Source organism: Microcaecilia unicolor, chromosome 9, assembly GCF_901765095.1.
Source record: "Microcaecilia unicolor chromosome 9, aMicUni1.1, whole genome shotgun sequence".
Lineage (NCBI taxonomy): Eukaryota > Metazoa > Chordata > Amphibia > Gymnophiona > Siphonopidae > Microcaecilia > Microcaecilia unicolor.
Genome location: NC_044039.1, coordinates 222,034,014 through 222,058,522, shown reverse-complemented (window position 1 = coordinate 222,058,522; position 24,509 = coordinate 222,034,014). Strand labels below are relative to the sequence as shown.

General features: G+C 45.3%; 1 protein-coding gene across 4 annotated transcripts in view; it reads left to right on the top strand.

The window, feature by feature from the left end:
• Nucleotides 1–24,509, top strand: part of TMEM63C (transmembrane protein 63C) — a 169,591-nt gene that overhangs the window by 82,163 nt on the left and 62,919 nt on the right. For all 4 annotated transcript variants that reach the window (XM_030214815.1, XM_030214812.1, XM_030214813.1 and 1 more), the window contains 5 exons: nt 1,552–1,589; nt 10,389–10,531; nt 11,974–12,025; nt 20,101–20,209; nt 23,407–23,480. In XM_030214815.1, coding sequence (XP_030070675.1) covers nt 1,552–1,589; nt 10,389–10,531; nt 11,974–12,025; nt 20,101–20,209; nt 23,407–23,480 — 416 coding nt within the window. The remainder of the gene's footprint in view (nt 1–1,551; nt 1,590–10,388; nt 10,532–11,973; nt 12,026–20,100; nt 20,210–23,406; nt 23,481–24,509) is intronic.

Here is a 24,509-nt window from a genome sequence, read left to right as displayed (position 1 = left end):
GAGTTACCCCCTAAAGATAGGACTGGCTTTTGTGTTGGGCACTAACTGGTTAAGTGCTGCTGAATTTGGCTGGTTATCCCCAAACAAGTGATTTAACCAACCAGGAGCTGTTTCTGGCTGTTTGCATATGGATCTGTGAGCAGTGGCATTCCTAGCCTGTTTACCACCTGGGGCGGGTCGCCGCTGTTCCCCTCCAGTGCATCAGCCCCCCCCTCCCTCCCCCTGAAATGCATCCCACCCCTAAGTGCATCACCAGACCCTTCCAGCAAGGGGGTTTGCAGAGGAGGCGCACGGCTGTCAGCTCTGTTTGTTCCATGCCCCGGAACAGGAAGTAGCAAGAGGGGGCAGGAGACCGGCAGAGCTGACAGCCGTGCACCTGCTCCAAGCATCCCCTTGCTGCTTGCACCCGGGATGGACTGTCTCCACCCAGGGGCGTAGCTAGGTGGGGCCACGGGGGCACGGGCCCCCACAGATTTAACCCTAGCCCCTCTGCTTTCACCCCCCCCCCCCCCCGCTAACCCTCCCCTGTCATCAGGTACCTTTGCTGGGGGGGGTTCCCCAACCACCGCCAGCCGAAGTCCTCTTCAGCACCAGTCTCCGGTGCATTGCTGATCTGGATTCTGTTTCTGTGAGTCCTGACACGTGCAGGACGTCAGGACTCACAGAAACAGAATCCAGATCAGCGAACACGCCGGACTCGGAGACTGGCACTGAAGGGGACTTCGGCTGTGGTTGGAGACCCCCCGCCAGCAAAGGTACCTGGCGGTGGCGGGGGAGAGTTGACGGCGGTGGGAGGGAGGGTCGAAAAGGACTGGGGGGGTCAGATGTGGCGGGGGGGTTGGTGGCGCTGGGGGGGGCTAGAATGTGCCCCCTCACCTTGGGCTCTGGACCCCATTCCCACCGAAATCTGGCTACGCCCCTGTCCCCACCACCCCACCCTTGGTATGCTACTGCCCGTGAGTATATACATTACCTGTGCTGGTGTAAGTGCTCACATCTAAATGGTGGAGATGCAGAATCCTGTAAAGTGCGTGTGAGCATAAGAGTGAGTTCCACCCATGGGTGCATCCCCTAATCAGATATGTAGTACGTAAGATATACGTGTATTTTTGCCATTTAAACACACGTTCAGTGCATTATTTAATTACCTCCCTAATGTCCATTAAAAGATGAGATGCTGAAGGGCCGGGGTTCAGAGCCAGTGTTCTGGAAGACATGGGTTAAATGAACCATATTTTTTGGAAAGTTGATAGATTGTCTCTGGAGGGGACTGGTTTAATGGACAGTATTCTGGAAGACAGGGGTTTGATGGAACATATTTTTTGGAAGGAGGGGGTTGATAGATGGATTCACGAATAGGTGCTATGCTGGAGGTCATGAGTTTTATACCTCCTGTATCTGAATGTACACCGTTTTCATAGTTTTCGGACTTGAGAAATGTAAATAAAAAATGTAAAAAGCAGGTTTTCTGGAGTGGGTTGATGTGATGGATTTTGTCATGAAGCTGTCGCATGTCTTTTGATTCACAGTCTGTTCTAACTTTCTATGCAGGGATTCTGCTCCTGGCTAACCTCCATCTATCAGATGAAGTAAGAACATAATATTTGGTCATTCATGAATTAGTCTGCATTTAATTTGTTAAATTCCTGTTTCTTATACCAGACTGGGTGGCTGCTACACCTAAACCAGCTCTTAGGGATTCCACTGTCTATTTTCTGGAAATGGGGATTTAGCAATAGCCCTGGGCAATTGTGATTAAAACCAGTAAGCTGCACTGGTGTGTTCATGCATCATCACAGTGCATTTACTGCAGTTGTACTGATGTGTGCACTAACTTTTACGGTATGTTTACTACATTCAAACCAGAAAGCTCATAAAAAATAAATGTGATGTGCTCAAAAATCAGAAATGTGGCTTTTTCAATATGCAACATTCACCTCTAGCCACTGTCATCTATCATTGCCCATCAGATGAATCTTATAGTTATCAAATTCAATACTCGAATTAAGTACTGTATTCACTTGCAACCTCAGCAATAGTGGTTAGGGTGGTGGACTTTGGTCCTGGGGAACTGAGGAACTGAGTCGGATTCCCACTTCAGGCACAGGCAGCTCGTTGTGACTCTGGGCAAGTCACTTAACCCTCCATTGCCCCATGTAAGCCGCATTGAGCCTGCCATGAGTGGGAAAGCGCAGGGTACAAATGTATCAAAAATAAAATAGATACTATTGGAGATTCTACATGGAATGTTGCTACTATTGAGATTCTACACGGAATGTTGCTATTCCACTAGCAACATTCCATGTAGAAGCCTGCGCGGCCACATTGGTGATCTGCAAGGGCCGACTTCTACATGGAATGTTGCTAGTGGAATAGCAACATTCCATGTAGAATCTCAAATAGTAGCAACAGTGGAGGAGTGGCCTAGTGGTTAGGGTGGTGGACTTTGGTCCTGAGGAACTGAGTTTGATTCCCACTTCAGGCACAGGCAGCTCCTTGTGACTCTGGGCAAGTCACTTAACCCTCCATTGCCCCATGTAAGCCGCATTGAGCCTGCCATGAGTGGGAAAGTGCGGGGTACAAATGTAACAACAATAAAATAAATAAAAATTACTTATATAACTGTGGTCAGTCTTGCATGTGAAATATGACATAACAATGTACAATTAACTGGTAAGTAAAAAATAATTACATACAAACATTTAATACTCATAAAATCTAAACAATTGAAATAATTGCTTGTAGAAACATCCACATACCAACAATAAATTGAAAAACATTTATAAAAATTAATGCATAAAGACATAATTATCCATATAGATAATTGCGAACAATGAATCAGAGAAACTTACCAGCCAAAGTTGGTAAATGCAGACTCATATGGCAAAAAATACATCCACTAATATAGCATCTAATGTAAGAACAAAAGTGATAATCACTGAATGGTAAGAACATGGTTATTCGATTATGCTTGTCAAAAAGTAAAGAACATCAAAAATGCAGGTACAAAAGTGGAAATATATAATAAACATAAAATGAGACCTAAACAATGCAAAAGAGCAAGTGAAAGCCAGTATGCCAAAAAAAGAAAAGAATAATATAAAAGCAATTATGCAGACAATGCTAATTTTATGTCATAACAAGAAAAACAAGCTCATTAAAAATATATAATAATAACTATGAGCATAACAGGGCAAAGAATGAGAAACTGGAAACAGCAGCCCACAGCAAAACAATGTTGGACTGTTAGTTAGGCAGAGTTTTGACTCTAGTTCAGTGTTTCCTAAGTCCAGTCGTGGAGTACCCCTTGCCAATCACAGAGCTGCAGAGGGAATTGAACCTGGTTCCCCAGAATCTCAACCCACTGCTGACCAGCAAGATCTGGACCCAGTTCCCTGGGTCCACAACCCGCTACACTAACCATTAGTCCACTCCTCCATGACTGGCAAGGGGTACTCCAGGACCGGACTTGGGAATCACTTGCTCTAGATCACAGAGGAAAACATATTGAAAACAACAAAAGCGTTCACAATGAAATATTATCAATGTGATAATCACGGAATGGCTAAGTACAACTTTAAAAAGAGGGCTGGAGTACCACTAAACTCTTCAATCATTCAAGCTAGTGACAGAAATACAGAGTAAGGCACAAGTATATAACTAAGAATGACCTAAATCCATAACTCATGTAGCGAACAAAAGCACTGCGCTTTAGCCGCTAAAAAAATGTATATATAGGAAAACAGTAATAAAAATAAAAAGCAACCTCTAAAAAGAAAAAAAGGAACCAGAACAACAGAGAAGGTAAAGATGCAAACCACTGGGGTAAAACAGCATGTGGTACGGGACAGGCAGAGAAACTAATAACAGAACATTCCTTCTAAATAAAAGAAAAAGCACTTCCGCAAAAAATGGCACAGAAATAAACCAACCAGTAGAAATAACCAAGCCTCATTTAGAATTTCTATTTCCTTTTTTTGCGTATTGTCTTTCTTTAACTAAGCCGTGCTATGAGTGCGCAAGTGTTTTTAGCACGCCTTAGTAAATGGCCCTTAGATTGCTTTTTCTTTTTTTTCTTTTGCATTGTTTATGTCTCATTTTGTGTTTATTATATATTTCCACTTTTGTACCTGCATTTTTGATGTTCTTTACTTTTTGACAAGCATAATCGAATAACCATGTTCTTACCATTCAGTGATTATCACTTTTGTTCTTACATTAGATGCTATATTAGTGGATGTATTTTTTTGCCATATGAGTCTGCATTTACCAACTTTGGCTGGTAAGTTTCTCTGATTCATTGTTTGCAATTATCTATATGGATAATTATGTCTTTATCCATTAATTTTTATAAATGTTTTTCAATTTATTGTTGGTATGTGGATGTTTCTACAAGCAATTATTTCAATTGTTTAGATTTTATGAGTGTTAATGTTTGTATGTAATTCTTTTGTACATTAGTGATTTTTATGTCATAGTTCATATTTTATATGTAATTGCCGATATCTACATTTTTTATTTTTTGTGCTCTAAACATTTTATAAGTTATATTTTTCATTCTATTCTTAACTAAGTTCTATATTTTTATAGTTTTTCATATTTTCATGCAGTATCTGCCAGATTCTCTTTATTGCGCCCAGCATTCCACGCCTAAATCCAAGCGTATTCTATAACAATGTGTGTAACTTAATTGGCTTAACAAGCCAATCAACGTATTAGCACTTAACAAGCAATAATGAGCACTAATTGGCAATAATTAGAATTTACTTGCACAACTCGCTAAGGGTATTCTGTAACGCAGAGCGCCTGACTTCTTTACGCCACAGGCAAAACAGGGTGTGGTTATAGGTGTTTCTAGGCATTCCAGAATCTTCATGCGTAATTATAGAATATGGCCCTGTCTACGTAAATCTATGCACATGGATTTACACCACTTTGTCGTTTGTGTAAATGGATGCACGTAGTTTTAGGCTCTGGGATATCAACGAATTGTATTCTATATACCGCGCCTAAATCTTATAGAATTCACTTAGGCAAAAATGATTTCCACGCAGACTTTCCAGGCGCCATATATAGAATCTCCCCCTATACGTAGAAACATGACGGCAGATAAAGGCCATATGACCCATCCAGTTGGCCATCCTCTGAAACCCCTAATACTTTCTGTTCCTAAGCGATCCCACATGCTTATCCTTTGCCCTTTTAAATTCTGACAGTCCTCGACTCCACCACCTCCACCAGGAGGCCATTCCACGCCTCCGCCACCCTTTCTGTGAAATAATAGGGTGGTGGAGGCGTGGAATGGCCTCCCGGTGGAGGTTGTGGTAGTAAGAGATGTCTACTTTCTATTTATATTTAGATTTTTAAACTATTTTAGCTTATTAATGTTTTATGTTTGGTTTTATTTAGTGTTTATTTAGTTATTTAGTGTTGTTGTATTTATAGTTTTGGTTTTGTTGTTTTATAGAGACTGTATATTTGACTCCTGGTGCCAAAATGCTTTTTTTAGCCAATAAACCACTTGCTTTGGAACGACATTGGTCTACCCTTTTCTTCTTTTTATTGGTGTGAGGGCTTGGTATGGACACATTTACATATTTATTGCAGTGTATAAAATGGTGAAGATGAAAGGGAAAATCACCCATGTACAGCAATGGGGGATATATATATATGAGTGGGGAGGCGAAGAAACCATTAGACAAATGTTTATCACAATTGCAACTAGTCAGGTACCACACAGCAGGGGAGCTTGCCCATAGGAGCAACTGGCCTGAATCTGGGATCAGTAGGCCACAGGCCATGGGAACAGCACCGGGCCAAAACTGCCTGCAGGGGATGAAGAGCAGGAACTGTAACTGAATTTCTCACCCCACCCTAGAATATGCTGATGGGCCTGTAAAGGGTGAGGGGCCCTAATGAATATGGGTTGCAGAAGGTTCAAATATGCAGGAATATGGAGGATTGTAGGAGTGAGTTCACTATTCTGGAAATGATAATCAGTGCATACGATGGTCCCCGCCTGAACCCTGGGAATGGGTGGACACATGAGAGAAAAGGGAAAGAGACTTGATATACCGCCTCTTTGTGGTAAAAATAAAAGTGGTTTACTTACTATGTACAGGTACTTATTTTGTCACAAGTTGCTGCAGTGGGAATTGAACCCAGTTCCCCAGGATTAAAGTCCATTGCACTAACCACTGCTGCCGCAGTTTGGGGGTGCACTAGTGGGTTCATGAGCCAGGTCCACTTTGGGTATCCTCTGTCACCTGTGAGAGGAAGCAGAATGAGAGACATGAGTTTGTATTGGCTGGTCTGGGTACCTTGTGAAGGTGGGGATCGTGGATTGTGGAGACACCTGGATGGAGGCAGTGCTGTGGGAGGAGGGGTATGGGATGGCAGATCCCTGTTGCACTTACCTAGGAGTGAGCCAGCCACTGGTGATCTCCCCTCGGGCGAACCTGTGGTAGATTCCAGAATGCTGTAATATGTAGGCATCATGGGTGGAACCTGGGTATCGGACACACATGTCCACAATCTCCCCATGGGTGTTACACATGACCTGCATATTCATAGAGTGGAAGGCTTTTCTATTCCTATAGGTGACCTCTCGTGCCTGAGGGGGTTCTGAGTACGACGTGTGTGCTGTCCGTGACGCCTGTATCCAAGAGGAAGTGAACCGTGCCATAGAACTGAGCCATGTTGTTCTGCAGGGCCTGGGGCATGGTGGGGAAGTTGATGTAGTCTGAAGTGTGGGTAAGGAAGGCATCAAGGAACTGGGTGAGGCAGTTGGTAATGGAGGGCTGGGTCAGGCCCGTGTTCACAGCTAGGACAGACTGGAAGCTACCAGTGGCCAGAAAAGAGAGGGAGGCAGTGACCTTCAGGTGGACAGGGATGGGATTGTTCCTACGGGTCCTGGGCTGTAGGAGGGGTGGAACTGGTCACACAGGTGCTGGATGGTAGCCCTGTCAAACCGGTACCTGGTGAAGCATTGGGCATTGGTGTGGTCAAGGAATACTCAGGGCCTGAATACTCAGGGATGGGGTATCTCCTGCGGGGCCCCTCCTCCAAAGCTTCTTCCACCTCCAGCAAACTGTGAGCCAACAGTGCAGCCATCTGCCACCACCACAGGTGCAACCGACTTACCCCAAAATAAGGACTGTTTGCACCTCCACCTACGCATGTAGTGAGTCCCTCCACCAACAGACAGTGCCCAGCACACAGTCCTCACACACAGATACAGCAGCAGCACAAATCACTCACTCTGCTCCCACCAACAAACGGTGCTGACAAACACAGCAGCAGCACAGAGCACAGTGACAAACTGGGACTGGACAAGCAGGGAAGAGGGAGAGACACGGGAAGGGATGGATGTGGCTGGGTGGGCTAGTAGGTATGGGCAAGGACCTGGGGAGCTGAGACACAGAGGAGGCAAGACTGGAAATATAGAGGGAACAAGGCTGAGACGGAGGCAAACAGACGAATGTAACACTGCACTCGGCAACGCTCCTAGCTCTCCACTCTCCCACACCTAGCTAGCATCTCAAACTGCATTTTGCTTAAACTCTATTCAAATGTCATTCTCTTGTTCCTGTTCTCCTCCTTCCATCTCCTCAAAATCTGTTTCTCTACCTGTACTAACTACATTTTATAAGCCACATTGAACCAAACTTGTTTGGAATATGGGGGTTATAAATACTGCTATAAATAAATATAGTAACATTGTAGATGACGGCAGAAAAAGACCTGCACGGTCCATCCAGTCTGTCCAACAAGATAACTCATATGTGCCACATTTTGTGTATACCTTACCTTGATTTGTACCTGTCCTTTTCAGGGCACAGACCGTACAAGTCTGCCCAGCACTATCCCCGCCTCCCAACCACCAGCAAATGGGGCAAAAGACAAATTGGCTCTTCCCCTAAATGATTCTAATTGCAGACGGTTTTCTTCCCACCAGTAGGAAACGTTCGTTATCCGTTATGGGCTGGAGACATTCGCTGCTGTATTCAATATATATTGCGCCTAGCATTCCCCACCAAAATCTAAATGTATTCCTAAACCACGCACATAACTTAATTGGCTTAACAAGCCAATCAGTATTTTAACAGCACTTAACAAGCATTAATTGGCAATAATTAGAATTTATGTACATAACTTGCTAAACGTATTCAGTAATGAACTGCACAGTTCAAAAAGGGTGTGGCTGTCTATGTAAATCTACGCACAAGGATTTATGCCATGTTTTTGTTGGTGTAAACGGAAGCACATAATTTTAGGTGCTGGGATATCAAGTAAGCGTACTCAATGTACTGGAGTGGAGGAGTAGCCTAGTGGTTAGTGCAGTGGACTTTGATCCTGGGGAACTGAGTTCGATTCCCACTGCAGCTCCTTGTGACTCTGGGCAAGTCACTTAACCCTCCATTGCCCCTAGTACAAAATAAGTACCTGAATATATGTAAACCGCTTTGAATGTAGTTGCAAAAAACCTCAGAATGGCGGTATGTCAAGTCCCATTTCCCTTTCCCTAGTTGAGATTCTAGATGGAATGTTGCTACTATTGAGATTCTGTTGCTACTATTGCAGATTCTAGATGGAATGTTGCTATTCCACCAGCAACATTCCATGTAGAAGCCTGCCCTTGCAGATCAGCAGTGCGGCCGCGCAGGCTTCTGTTTCTGTGAGTCTGACTTCTACTTTGAATGTAGTTGCAAGAACCTCAGAAAGGCGGTATATCAAGTCCCATTTCCCTAAATATAGAATACACTTAGGTGAAAATGATTCCTGCATGGATTTTCCAGGCGTCATTTATAGAATCTGGCCCTCAATGCATTAGACTGCCCATGACATGTCCACGTCACGCCTCCAGAACGCCCCTTCTGGAGACATTCTGATGCAGGCATACTGGCGTTTCAGATTTTCCTTTCATTTGATTATACACTTTGGACATTTTTCGGCGAGAAATACGTTCATCTGCCTTTTGTGTTCTTTTTTGGACGTTTTTCTCTTTTGAAAATGACACCCTACATGTTTCCGTAAATAGGCCTGAATATTTTTAGAACCTGCATCTCTAGCACATAGAAGTTATGGCTCCCAACAATGAATGGATGAGAAATATATGCTGACTGCTGTGAAGTAATATATCGATTGGAAATTTCATCATAACAAGATAAGTGGTTTGCATGTTAAATTTTACATATTGCTGAGTTTGCAAGTGAATTACAGTACTTAATTTGAGTACTGAATTCGATAAGAACTATAAGATTCATCATAAAGGGAAGTCTGATGGCCAGTGATAGATGACAGTGTCTAGAGGTGAATGTTTGAACATTGAAGAAGCCACATTTCTGCTTAGAAATTATATTTTAATTGACTCCCACAAGCCACATTGGTAAGCACACTTGTGAGCTGCACTAGTGTGTGTGCACTGCCTTGTTCCTGTGTATTCCTGAAGGCTGCACTGGTGTCTACACTCACTGTTATTGTGTGGCTGCTAAAGGCTGCACTGGTGTGTGTGCTCGTGGCCACTGTGCATTTTCTGCAGCTGCACCGGTGTGGCACTCTTTTTTTACTGTGAATTTATTGCACACTGCACTGGTATGAATGTGTTATCAAAATGCTGCACTGGTGTCCGTGGTCACTGTTGTGCTGTGGCTGCTACACATTGCACTGATGTGTGCGCTCATGATCCTTGTTCTTTTGATGTATGTGCATTCCTTTTCACTGTATATTTATTGCAGAAGTCACTGCAGTGTGTTTACTGAATGCTACACTTGTGTGTGCACTCGTGGTCACTCTGCTATTACTGCAGCTGCGCTGGTGTGTGTGCACTCGTCACTGTGCTGTTACCGTAGCTGCACTGGCGTGTGTGCTTTCCACTGTATATTTATTGCAGATTATATTGCTGTGTGTTTATTGAATGCTGCACTTGTGTGTGCACTCATGGTCACTGTGCTTTTACTGCAGCTGCACTGGCGTGTCTTTGCTCCTTTTCACTGTATATTTATTGCAGGTTGCACTGCTGTGTGTTAATTGAATGCTGCACTGGTGTGTGCACTCATGCTCACTACATTTACTGCAGCTGCGCTGGTGTATGTGCATTCCTTTTCACTGTATATTTATTGCAGGTTGCACTGCCGTGTGTTTATTGAATGCTACACTGTTTTTTGCTTTTACTGCAGCTGTGCTGGTCTGTGCGCATTCCTTTTAGATACATGTTTATTGCAGGCTGCATCGCTGTGTGTTATTGAACTCCGCACCACTGTGTACTTATTGTCACAGTGTCTTACTGACATTTTTACTTGTGTGTGTCCTTCCTGTCACTGTGGGTTTATGGTAGACTGCATCAGTAGCTGAGTTAACCCTTTGCTTATCTTTTTGGATTTAATAAGGGATGAGGAGATTCAGAACAAGTGTGGAATAGATGCCACCATCTACCTGTCATTCCAGCGGCACATCCTGGTTCTTCTCACAATCATCTGCGTGCTTTCTGTGTCTGTCATCCTGCCTGTGAACTTTTCTGGAAACCTCCTTGGTATGTGATTCTGAGAATGAATGACGCACATAGGCCCATTTCTATCCGGCATATCCTCAGGGGTTTCAGGCATATCCACCAGGCTATGCAGCATATCCACAGGGGTTTCAGGCATATCCACCAGGCTATGCAGCATATCCACAGGGGTTTCAGGCATATCCACCAGGCTATGCAGCATATCCAGAGGGGATCAGACCTCCCCAGTAACCAGCTCCATCCTCTTTTGGGGCACCTGTGCCTCATGGGACACCTGTGAATCAGACTGGCAACCCCCTAATCAGTTTATTATTATTGGGAACATATCTATCTCCTGGTATGCACCAGGGACAGCTGTGGGCCACACCGGCAACCCTGTGCTGGTTTCTCCTTCTGCTTAGCCTCCAGCAGGGACTAACTTACTATAATTTCTTTTGCCCAAAGAAACAGAATAGGAAAAAAGCCTTAGTAAATCAGTTTCTAAAATAGCTACTGCTAATCTGGGAGGGAATTCTCCCCTCCCCCCCCCCCCCCCCCCCCCAGCAAAACAATTCACTAAGGACAATGGGGTGGGGAAAGAGAATCAAGAGAGGTCTCCGCTTCTGGTTCCTATACCATCCCCTTGCTGAAAAGCCTCATTGGAAAAATGCCCTTCCACAAAGACTGTCACCTCCCCTGAAGCCCTACCTCAATGGGACACTCAATGAAATTACATAGAAATACTTTAAAAACAAATAGGAGGAAATATTTTTTTACTCAAAGAATAGTTGCGCTCTGGAACTCATTGTCAAAGGATGTGGTAACACTGGTTAGCGTATCTGGATTTTAAAAAGGTTTGGACAAGTTCCTGGAGCAAAGGTCCATAGTCTGCTACTGAGGTAGATGTGGGGAAGCCACTGCTTGTCCCTGGGACTGGTAGCATGGAAGGTTCTACTAATTGGGTTTCTGCCAGGTTCTTGTGACCTGGATTGGCCACTGTTGGAAGCGGGATGCTGGGCTAAGTGGACTATTGGTCTGACCCAGTATAACTATTCTTATGTTCTTATGCCCTGGTGGTTTAGGGTTGGGTGGGCAGCAACGATCCCCAGTCGCTATTACCTGTGCCACTCCAGGTTCAAAATGGAGGCTGGGGTGAAGCAACACAGGCAGCAAGAAATAGCAATCACCTTCTGCCCACCCTACCCTAGACCACCAGGACATCCTTCAGGTACACCTTCAGGGGGACTACAGGGGTTGGATAGGGGTCCTCAGGAGGGTGTGATGTGCTTGGGAGGGTCTTCAGAGGGGGAGGTTTGGCAGAGAGGGCTTGCAAGGGGGATTGAATTTGCTTGAAGAAGGGGGGAGTGTTTGGGAGGCACGATGGTGGGCAAGTCACACAGAGTGCAAATACAGCTTGTTACGGCCCTGAAATTGGCATTGAAAATTTCTGATTTCTGTAGCCTCACGCTTTGTTTCTTTACTTTCAGGAGACAGTCCTGCTCACTTCGGACGTACGACCATCGTCAATGTCCCAACAGAGTATGTTAAACACTTTACTGTGTGTGCCAGATTGCATGTTCCAGTTCCTTTTATTATATTTAGTAGATGTTACTATAGGGTTTAGGTAGTACAAACTCATCTAGATTTTACATTGTCTGCATATGTTAGTACGTCTCAGTGAAATGAGGTGGGGGATTGACAGAGGTATGACCTACAGCTTCATTACTGACCCTTATTACTATACATAAAGTCACAATTTTCTGCTCAAAAGTTGTCATTGGACACTTTTGAACTTCATCTCAGTCTCGCTGGAAACTGGTGCAATGATTGTAACATGGAGTTACTTGATCCCTCTACTTCAACAAACCTAAAAGTCTGGCTGTTTTGTGTCACTGCAGCCGGTGTAACTCCTCCTGTGTTAGCCCCACATAAACCACCTTACAGTCGTCCAGTCTGGATAAAACCAGAGATTGGTGTAAATAATTTCCTGGGTCATTATGAGCCCCTGGTTATTACTGGTTGGGTAAACTCTACATGTGGGGAGATTGGCCCTTTGTTGGTGTCCAGTAAACAATTAACCCCCAAAGATTCATCCTTCTTTCTCTGTTGCTTAAATTACCAATAGACAAGAACACTTCGAGGTTTGAGTAATCGGTCCCAGGCGCACACTTCCTGCCTCCACCCTTAGGAAGGTCTCCAGAGTCCAGTCGTGAAAGTGTCTGTGGTATTGAGTGCAGCATTTTACCTGCAACAAAGTTGGACAGTATTCATAGCACACACACCCCCCAGCCCAGTTTCAGGAGTAAAAATGGCCACTGGCATACCCCAGGGTTTGGCACTGGAAATGAGTTCTTTTCAACAGCTTATTAGTAGTGACTTCACTGAGGAATTTTGCAAAAAACGACGCTTACTTACAAATGGCACAAAAATCCATAATGAAGTTGAAATACTGGAGGGATGGAAAGAACGATGGGAGATGTAAAACAAATGGCCAAGGGTTTACAAAACGGGACCATTGACACAAAAATCATACATTTGGGATGCAAAAATCCAGATTGGATAATAGCATTGAACATAGCCAGGGCCATTCTGATCACTAGGCAGACCAGCTATCCACCTAGGGCAGCACAGTTTGGGGGACGGGTGGCAGTGACGCAGCAGTCAACTTGCCTATGGGAAGACATTACAGTTGGCATTGGACCTTTGAGCATTGGCGCATGCTGACGGAGGCCTGCTGGGTCCTGCCCGCTCCAAACTTCCTGTTTTGGAAAGAGATGAGACCCAGTGGGCCTTGAGTATGTATGGATGCTCAAGGCCCTGCACCGTAATGTTTCCATAGGCATTGGTGTAGTCCCAGAGGAAGTAAGGAAGGGAAGAGAAGCCGCTGAAAGTTTTGGGGTGGGTTAGAGAGAAGGAAAGGGAGATGGGGAAGGAAAGAAATGCTGGACACTACGGGGAGGAGGGGATGGGGAAAGACAGATTCTGGACTATGGAGAGATAGGGAAGGGAAGTAGAGATGCTGATCATATGGGGAGTGGGGGCTCCATTGTTGAAGGTTCACCTAGGGTATCAAATACCCTTGGGCCGACCCTGAAATGTCACTATTACTTGGATTACCGAGGTGGTCACAGCCTACCTGGATATTCAATGCCAGTATCCGGTACCAGCTGATGCAGAATATTTGGGTTTATAGGGTGATTAAAAGAAACACCAACTGCCCTGTTTACTACTGTGGTGATGGTCATTAGAAGAACAAGAACTGCAGGGGGCTGGGGGGTTTGATCAGGTAGGGGTGAGGGTTCAGGCTTATTTATTTTTTTTATTTTTGTTACATTTGTACCCTGTGCTTTCCCACTCATGGCAGGCTCAATGCGGCTTACATGGGGCAATGGAGGGTTAAGTGACTTGCCCAGAGTCACAAGGAGCTGCCTGTGCCTGAAGTGGGAATCAAACTCAGTTCCTCAGGACCAAAGTCCACCACCCTATCCACCACCCTAACCACTAGGCCACTCCTCCACTGTTGCTACTATTTGAGATTCTACATAGAATGTTGCTATTCCACTAGCGAAGTCGGCCCTTGCAGATCACCAGTGTGGCCGCGCAGGCTTCTGCTTCTGTGAGTCTGACGTCCTGCACGTACGTGCAGGACGTCAGACTCACAGAAACAGAAGCCTGCGCAGCCTTCTACATGGAATGTTGCTAGCAACATTCCATGTAGAATCTCCAGTAGTAGCAACATTCCATGTAGAATCTCCAATAGTAGCAACATTCCATGTAGAATCTCCAATTGTATCTATTTTATTTTTGTTACATTTGTACCCTGCGCTTTCCCACTCATGGCAGGCTCAATGCGGCTTACATGGGGCAATGGAGGGTTAAGTGACTTGCCCAGAGTCACAAGGAGCTGCCTGTGCCTGAAGTGGGAATCAAACTCAGTTCCTCAGGACCAAAGTCCACCACCCTAACCACTAGGCCACTCCTCCACTGTTGCTACTATTTGAGATTCTACATAGAATGTTGCTATTCCACTAGCGAAGTCGGCCCTTGCAGATCACCAGTGTGGCCGCGCAGGCTTCTGCTTCTGTGAGTCTGACGTCCTGCACGTACGTGCAGGACGTCAGACTCACAGAAACAGAAGCCTGCGCAGCCTTCTACATGGAATGTTGCTAGCAACATTCCATGTAGAATCTCCAATAGTAGCAACATTCCATGTAGAATCTCCAATAGTAGCAACATTCCATGTAGAATCTCCAATAGTATTTTATTTTTGTTACATTTGTACCCTGCGCTTTCCCACTCATGGCAGGCTCAATGCGGCTTACATGGGGCAATGGAGGGTTAAGTGACTTGCCCAGAGTCACAAGGAGCTGCCTGTGCCTGAAGTGGGAATCAAACTCAGTTCCTCAGGACCAAAGTCCACCACCCTAACCACTAGGCCACTCCTCCACTGTTGCTACTATTTGAGATTCTACATAGAATGTTGCTATTCCACTAGCGAAGTCGGCCCTTGCAGATCACCAGTGTGGCCGCGCAGGCTTCTGCTTCTGTGAGTCTGACGTCCTGCACGTACGTGCAGGACGTCAGACTCACAGAAACAGAAGCCTGCGCAGCCTTCTACATGGAATGTTGCTAGTGGAATAGCAACATTCCATGTAGAATGTCCAATAGTAGCAACATTCCATGTAGAATCTCCAATAGTAGCAACAGAATCTCAATAGTAGCAACATTCCATGTAGAATCTCCAATAGTAGCAACATTCCATGTAGAATCTCCAATAGTATCTATTTTATTTTTGTTACATTTGTACCCTGTGCTTTCCCACTCATGGCAGGCTCAATGCGACTTACATGGGGCAATGGAGGGTTAAGTGCCCAGAGTCACAAGGAGCTGCCTGTGCCTGAAGTGGGATTTGAACTCAGTTCCTCAGGACCAAAGTCCACCACCCTAACCACTAGGCCACTCCTCCACTTAGGGGATGGTTCTCTTTAAAATTCTTCTAAAAATGTTAGAAGGTTCTGTTTTTGCTGCTTCAATTTTTTTATTGAGATTTCCTAATGTTGGGAGCTTTTGTTTTGCCCTGTTAATTGAGAAGTGTATTTGTTTCAATTATTGTATTTCTCAATACTTAATAAAGACTTCTAAAAATTAAAAAACAAAAAGTGCAAGAACTGAAAATAAGCCAGAAAGCTCAGATGATCTGAAAGTGATTAGTTGATGATAAAGAGCAAATGGAAGAGCTTATGATACACTTGACTGTATAAGCAGAGGTCTGATAGCAGGAAAAAGAGAGAGTTCATATTATCCCCATATAGGTCACTAGTGAGGCCTCACCTTGAAATAGAGGCTGAACCTTCAGTGGTTCAGAGCAGGGCTCTCAAAATAGTACCAGATTTGTAATATGAAAACTCTACTTTTTCAGCAGTTCTGAAGAGAAAGTACAGTGCACTCCATTGAAGTGCACGTCGGATAAGCGCATGCTCTGTTTAACTGCATGCCGTACTTCAGTCCCGATTTTGGCGCCATCAGTTTCTATGGGGACAAGCTTCGGTTTAGCACACCACTGATAAGTGCAAGATTCGCTTATATGCATAATTTAAGACCGCTCCTCTGCAGGAAAGAGTCCGCATAAGCGCACGCACGGAATATGGAAGCCGATTGGCGCGTGACAAAGGGGCGGTAAATTTGAAATCTCGTTGGTTAACTGCCACAGGCAGAATAAGCAAAAGAATGGTGTTAGAGTGTACACTGGAGTCATCGTCGTCGCGCAACTGTAAGACTTTAACACTGGCTGAATGAATAGAAGTTCTTAAAAAATTAGAAAACAAGCAAAGTCAAGCATCTATTGCTAAAGAATATGGTGTCAATCCCAGTCAAATTTCACATGTCTTGAAGCAAAAAGACCAGCTTCTGGAAGACTGGCAAAATAATATAAATCCACACCGGAAACAAAAACGGGCGGGAAAAGCTGAGGATGTAGAAGATGCTCTTCTTCGGTGGTTTTCTCAAGTCAGGAGCAGACAGTTTCCTGTCAGTGGTCCACTGCTTATTGAGAAAGCTAATCAGCTAGCTGAAAGTCTTGGACTAACTGAATTCAAAGCCACTGTTGGATGGTTGGAAAGATGGAAGGAGAGGAACAGCATAAAATTCAAGAAACAGCATGGTGAAAAACAAGACGCTGATGACTTTGGTGCTGAAAATTGGGTTGTTTCAGTTCTTGCTACCATCTTGTTTGCACCTCGTGACATTTTCAATGCTGACGAAAATGGTCTCTACTGGCGAGCGATTCCTGATGGAACACTTGCATTCAAACAAGCCGAAACTACAGGAAGTAAAACATTGAAGGACCGACTGACGATCCTCCTTTGCTGCAGTATGGATGGGAGTGAGAAGTTGGAATCCCTCGTCCTTGCAAAGAGCAAACTGCCCCGTTGCTTCAAGAATGTTAAGCGACTTCCTGTGTCATACGAGGTTAACACAAATTCATGGATGACTGGGGAAATTTGGAAGCAGTGGCTAAAGAAGTTAGACACCAGAATGCGGGCACAAAAGCGTCAGATTTTGTTGCTTTGTGATAATTGTGCTGCACACAGTGATGATGTCAGGCTGTCTAACGTGAAGGTGGTCTTCCTGCCACCAAACACTACCTCTCTGATCCAACCTATGGATCAGGGCATAATAGCCAATTTCAAACAACATTATCGGACTCTTGTGCTACGTCGTCTGATAAGCATTATGGATGACCAGACTGGCAAAGATAAACGTGCTGTTGAACTGGCTCGTAATCTATCACTGTTGGATTACCTACATATGCAGAAAGAAGCCTGGAATCATGTTACACAGGCAACCATTGTGAACTGCTACAAGCGAGCAATCTTTGTTAGGAATGTGGAGAGGGACGAAACAGATGCAGCTGTTTCAAACGCATCAGATGAACAGGCTATTGACATCCTAGCCTGTGTTACTGAAGAGGAGTTTCATCACTATATAGCTGTTGATTACGATCTACAAACAGCTGACGACAGCACTGATGTCCAGATATGCGCCTAAACACAGGAAATGGCTGATGATGAAACAGATGATGAAATGAGTAGCGAGGCATATGCTGACGAAATTCAACAACCTCCTCCTGTCACTTTAGCAAGAGCGCTGGAGAGTCTCAACACCATGCGGGCCTATCTGGATGCCAGTGCTATGACAGTTTTTACCGTCTGGCAGACGTAGTCTATAGAACTCACAGACACAAGAGTGTACAGAGGACTATAACTGATTACTTCAAGTAACCTTAACGTCAGTTAACGGAGACTGTATACTGTACGTATAATAAACAGTACTGTACATATGTTTATCAGATGTCAAGCTTCTTTGGGTCACAACGGTTAAGTGCACGCTCTGGTTAACTGCATATATTTCTTTGATCCCAGACCCTTGCACTTAAGCGGATTGCACTGTATATGGTTCATACTCTCCCTTTGAGAATTGCCGCAGAGTTTTGCACCTGCTTTTCTGAGGCCAAACACATATTAAAATGCGCTCCCAGCCTTCACAGTATCTCTAGGGATGTCTCTGCACGCTGTCAAACACCACATGCAGCTGATTTATAATTACCCCAAATGGCTTTAAAAAATTACCCTCGTACAGGGGAATTCTACAAATGGTGCCGAATGTTAGGTACTACTTTCACACTGAACGTTTGGTGTGGAAAAGCGTTCTAAGTGTTTCCACGCAGATCTGCAAAAGGGGCGTGGCCATGGGAGAGTCATAGCCAGGTCCAGAGCATTCCCTTAAAATGTGTACAGTGCTATGGAATACTGCAGATCCATGCCCAACTCGCACACTGGGATTTACACCTGGTTTCAGTTGGTATAACTCCTCATGCCCAAAGTTGAGTGTAGATCCTGGCATCCTGGCACTGCATGGTATTCTATAAAGGGCCGAATTTTTCCGACACCTAATTTTGAACACTATTTACCTAATCCAGCCCATAATGTACTACCGGAAGAAGGAAGAGTTAAAGGATACAACAGAAGTATGTAATCCCCTATCCAGCATCACCCCTTCCTCTTTCACTCGCCCCTAGTCCAGCATCTCCTCTACCTCTCTTTCATCCTCCAGTCCAGCATCTCCACTCTTTCAAACCCCCTCCCCTCCATCTGCCTTTTTTTCTATTACTGCTGCTGTGGCTGACACATTTCCTCACCCCCAAGCCCACACCATTAGCATGTCAAGCAAAAGTATACATGGGGTCTGTTGAGTCTCTGCCCACTCCCTCTACCACTTGTTTCCTGTTTCTTAAGGAGGTGAACTGAGCGTGTGCAGGGGCCCAAACACTCTCTTCTTATTTGCCATTTGAAGTCCTGACCACTTCTCCAAACCCCACTCAAGCCAATACCCCAGGGCCAAGTCCCCCTGCCTTCCCTCACCTCCTTTTTATATGGCAATGGCCAGAGTACTTGAAGAACAGTCTTTCCCTCAACAGACCTTTGAGATTTCCAAGGTCTCCCAAGGAATATTCCTAACCGTGCCTTAGCACAGAAAATCATGTGATGTGACAGCTTCCAGGCAGCACCCACATTTGGGACCTTTTTCCCAGACAGGCTTTGCATATCACAAGACTGCCTCTACTTCAGAAAGCTTGTGAAATCCTGGTGGTTCCTGCAGGGCTTGAAAGAAGTGCCTGAGTAGCCATCCACAGATGCCAGGACCAGGGGCATAGCCAGACTTTGGCGGGAGGGGGGTCCAGAGCCCGAGGTGAGGGGGCACATTTTAGCCCCCCCCCCCCCGATGCCACCACCACCACCACCACCACCTTTGATGACCCCTGCCGACAACCCTCCCGACCCCCCTCCCGCAGCCAACCCTCCCCCGCCACCACTGTTGTCACCTACCTTTGCTGGCAGGGGACCCCAGTCCCCGCCAGCCGAGGTCCTCTTCTTTCTGCGAAGGCTTCGTTCTGTTTCTGACGTCCTGCACGTTGTACGTGCAGGACGTCAGACTCACAGAAACAGAACAAAGCCTTGCGTCGGCGGGGGAGGGTTGGCGGAAGGAGGGGGGTCGAGAGGGTCGTCGGCAGCGGGGTCCAGGGCCAAATCTACGGGGGGCCCAGGCCCCTGTGGCCCACGTAGCTACGCCACTGGCCAGGACTAGCTTAGCTAACAGTACTTGCAGTTTTTCTTTTGGTAGTCACCAACTTTTATCTGCCCCACCTCCTTTTTAGACCAGTTTTGTGTTGTGCGTTGTGTTGACATTGTGAGTATCCTGCCTCTATCAAGTGAATGTTTTACTGTATTGTTTTAATGTGGGCTATGCTGAAAATGAATCTTTTTATTATTCCTTTCATTTGCCTATTTTCAAGTTCCCCTTGCTGTTCTAATTGTGCGCTGTGCTGATATCTGAGTCTCTTATTATGGTCAGACTGTCACTATAATTATAAATTGCCTTCAGTCGGTTACACGTGATAGATACCACCTTGAGTGATTTTTTTTTCAAAAAGGTGAGAAATAAATCTTAATTTAAAAAAAAGAAAGAAACAAATGAAATAAATATTCTTTCCTCCCATTTCTTGCCCCTCCTCTCCTACCCACCCTCCCTGACTATCGCCCCTTCCCCTCCTGCAGGGACCGGCTGCTCTGGCTGCACAGTATCTTCTCACTGCTCTATTTCGTCTTGAGCATCGTCTGCGTGGGGCATCATTCTATGCAGCTACAGTACAAGGAGGACGAGAAGGTGAGAAGCACATTCCAGCGTTGCCACTGCGAAAATTGTTCTTCAATGCAAGGTTCAGGGGTCGTTAGCAGCCCCCGTTGCCCCTGAGTGTGGCCCCTGGACCCTTCTCTCATATACAGTCTCCCTCCACCTAGACTTCCCACTGGCACTACATGCATAACAGCTGGTCTGTTTTCTACCTGTGCCGTGTCGCTCTTTAAGTTTGACCCATGTACTCCTCAAACACGACTAGTGAAGTAATTGGAGCACCATGCAGGTCAGACTCACTGAAGAGTCACATGGTGCTAGAAGGGAATAGAATAGCTATTCGAGAGGCCAAACACCTCTGCAGGAAATATTAAGGGGGAGGAAGGGAGATTAAGAAACTGGAGAGAGAGCGAGCTTGAAGGGGTTGAACATAGAGGCAGGCTGGTGAAGGCTGTCTAGTTCGAATGGGATTGACACTTCTCTCATACCCCCTCTGCCATCTCGTATCCAGATTAAAGAGCCCTAACCCATTTGCGCCCGGATTCTATATATGACCTTCAAAGTTGCATTTAATTAATGAGACAATTGGTGCCAATGGCTGGCACTAATTGGCAACAATTTGGATTTATGCACACATCTTGCTAGGTGTCATTCTATAAATATGCGTGCATAAATCTTTTAGCGTGCAGCTGTACAAGGGGTGTGGCCATGAGAGAGGCATGGGCAGGCAAGCGGAGTTTACTAAACACCGTGCACTATTATAGAATTCTGGGGATCTGCGCCTAATTTACATGTGAGGATTTACACCGTAGGCGCAGATCCCGGAACTGCGCACTACTGTATAAATGGGGCCCAACTTGGAGCGTCATTTATTGAACAGTGCTCACTTTTTCAGTGCCATTTACTGAATCTGGTCCTTGGCGGCCATCCCACCCCTTTTTTTATTTTGGTTCCCTTTCCTTGAACCTTTTTTTTTTTTTTAGATGGGACAACCAGACAAGATGAGATTGCACCATGGCACAATGCAGAGGACTGTAATTAAACATTCTGGGGTCGATACGACTACTACTACTTAACATTTCTAGAGCGCTACTAGGGTTACGCAGCGCTGTACAAAATACACAAAGAAGGACAGTCCCTGCTCAAAGGAGCTTACAATCTAAAGAACGAAATGTCAAGTTGGGGCAGTCAAGATTTCCTGGGTAGAGGTGTAGAGGTTAGGTGCCGAAGGCGACATTGAAGAGGTGGGCTTTAAGCAGAGATTTGAAGATTGGCAGGGAGGGGGGCCTGGCGTATGGGCTCGGGGAGTTTGTTCCACGTGTGGGGTGAGGCGAGGCAGAAAGGGCGGAGCCTGGAGTTGGCGGTGGTGGAGAAGGGTACTGAAAGGAGGGATTTGTCTTGAGAGCGGAGGTTACAGGTAGGAACGTAAGGGGAGATAAGGGTAGAGAGGTAAGATACTGATAACAAGTTAACTGGGAAGAGAAGTTGAAATCGCGGTCAGCTGGATGTCTGGTCTTATTCAGTGGCAGTTAAATGGACAGTGTCACCAAGTATCATCTCTAACTGCCCCTGGACAATCTGGACAATGCTGGTCTGGGGACAGAGTCAGGGCAGGGGGGTGGAGACGATATACAGGCTCTGGCCACATTCAGTGCTCCTATCTTCATACTTAACTGAGCAGAACTGCTTTTGTGCGGTCACACCTCCCCCTGGTTAGGTATGCAAATGCACATAACTTCCGGGTCAGCCGAAAACCCTGGATATTCAGGCCCCGATGCTCAGAAGGAAATGGTGGCGCCCTGCCCTCCCCCCGTACATCCTGGAATGCACTAGGCGGGACTTAACTACCGAGCAAAGAAAACCACCCCAAAGGGGTGAAGGTACACTGGTTCCTACGTAAAAGGTTGCAGAAGCAAGAAGTAGGAAAGGTAGGCTCTTCTAAAAAACCGGAGGAGACGTCCTCGTCACTTCGCTTGCAGTAAAGAATTGTTTCTTTATAGACGTCTCCTCCAGTTTTTAGAAGAGCCTACCTTTCCTACTTCTTGCTTCTGGGACTTAACTACCACCATTTTGAGGAGGCGCCCAGCAGGGGGAGGGAATCCTAGTCCCTCCTCCTTCTTGTGAGGTAGGAGGAGGATGGAGGGACTACAACTAGATCATCAAGGTTAGCCCTGGTGGGGGGAGGGGGCGGTGGGGTCTGCAGTCCACTGGACTACTAGGAATGGAAGTCTTTGGGAGGGGGATGCCAAGCCCTCACATCTTTGGGGGGTCTGGGGTCCACTAGATCACCAGGGCTTTTTGACATGTTAGAGCTCTGAGCGCATGCCCAGGCACAATCCACCCCCAGATGTCCTTCATGCTCAGCGTTATGACCGTGCTTAAATTTGCATGTCATTACCATTGAGCATGAGGGAGCTGCTCAGATGCACTGATGGGGCAGTATTTCTCTACCACTGTTTGGAACAACACCAGAGTTTTGAGCATCAGCATCTCAGTGTCGGTTCCTGGACATCGCCAGACATTGACTATCCAGATGTAATTCAGCCCACAGTTTTCACAATGTTTTGTACGAAAGGGGTTTTTTATTCCGATGAAGAGATTTGACTCTGTTTAAGTCTTTTTACCCAGTAAGTGGTTCTGTTGGGTGGAAGCGTAGGTGCTGAGGCTTTTTCCCTTTCATACTTTCTTGTACTCCACAGAGGTTTATAGTATAAAAAGAGTATTTTGCATATTTAAGACAGAAGGTATCAACTGTGATTGACATATATATTCTCTCTTCCTCTTTATTACTGATTCAGCCCACAGCTGTCAGAGGCTTTAAAATCGCTGACTTTCCTCTGTATTTTATTCTCCATTACTACCTGAACAATTAACATTGAATTCATTTTTTTTTAACTGCTGCTGCCCAGTGAGCTGATCAGTAAGGATAATAAGTAGAACAATGCCTACTGATCCTGGGACTCTGGGGACAGGAGAGGAGACTGAGGCTGAAGAGATGTAGCATAACAGAAAACATTTCTCTGCAGCTTTCTCCAGCCATTCCCTTTGCTTCCCTGAACACTGCTTGAAGGATCAGGGGTAGAGCACTGACCCCCTTGGGATTTTCAGGTGTTTCCCTGGAAACCCAGCAATTTATGCATATTCCCAGAGTCTTATACACCCTCACAGTTGCCTTTCCCATGATCCCTTGTGTCTGCATCTGACCTCATCCTCTTCTTCCTCATTGGCAGGTTGCTCGGACTCTCATGATCACCAAAATCCCAAAGGAGATCTCGGACCCCTCCCTCGTCATTAAACATTTCCAGTAAGTAGAAACTCAAACTTGAAGGACTGGGAGATCTGGTAGTGTAAGGGATCCTGACTGAGCTGCAGAAGGAGGAAGCCCAGAAGGAGTCTTTAGAGTGTCCTTTCAGACTAATGGCCCGGTATTCAGCCACTGGAGACATTTAATTACATAGACATTACTCAGGTTACCTGCTTAGACCGTACAGGAAGAGTTCACACAGATCCCAGCTTAGAAAATCAGGGAGTAATTTACACATAAATCATGTTTTTTACAGGTGGAAGACTTTATGTTGAGTAAATTCCTACAAGAGTTCAAAACAGTAAGATCAGATAACCCGTAACAGCAAGGTCTTTCTATTGCATGTAGACCTTGTACTAGTGGAACCTCCACAAAATTACTATTATTTTTCAGTGTCCTTATTAAATCGTTGTATTGGTCCAGTAGCTTGAGGCACATAAAAAGCTCTGTAGGATCTCTGTACCCCTCTTTGCGGGCTGTAATAGAGTCAACCTTAACACCTGGGGTAAACTTTTACCTACTCCCCCATTTGGTTCTATTAAAGAACCACAATGCGTTGGGGCAAAGCTAAGTGAAGGGAGATGATACCTGAAGATGAAAACAATCTCAATTATTACAAAGAGAAGAATCCAACGTATCCAAATTTCATCAATGTAGAATTTCCCAGGGACTCCAGAAAAATACCTGTGTCCACATTACAGGTATAAAAACGCAGACGCAGCAGTAGTTGAAATTGTAAACAAAGATGTGGTGGTCATAAAATAGTGCCAATTACTCTTCACAATATACTGGATACTAAAGGAGCTCAGAGAAATCCTGCCGGGACCTCTTAAAGATTTATTTAATAGATCTTTAGAGATGGGAGAGGTTCCGCGAGATTGGAGACAAGTGGATGTGGTCCCTCTTCACAAAAGTGGAGACAGGGAAGAAGTGGGAAACTACAGACCGGTAAGTCTCACGTCGGTGGTAGGAAAAATAATGGAGTCATTGCTGAAAGAAAGGATAGTTAACTTTCTAGAAACCAACGGG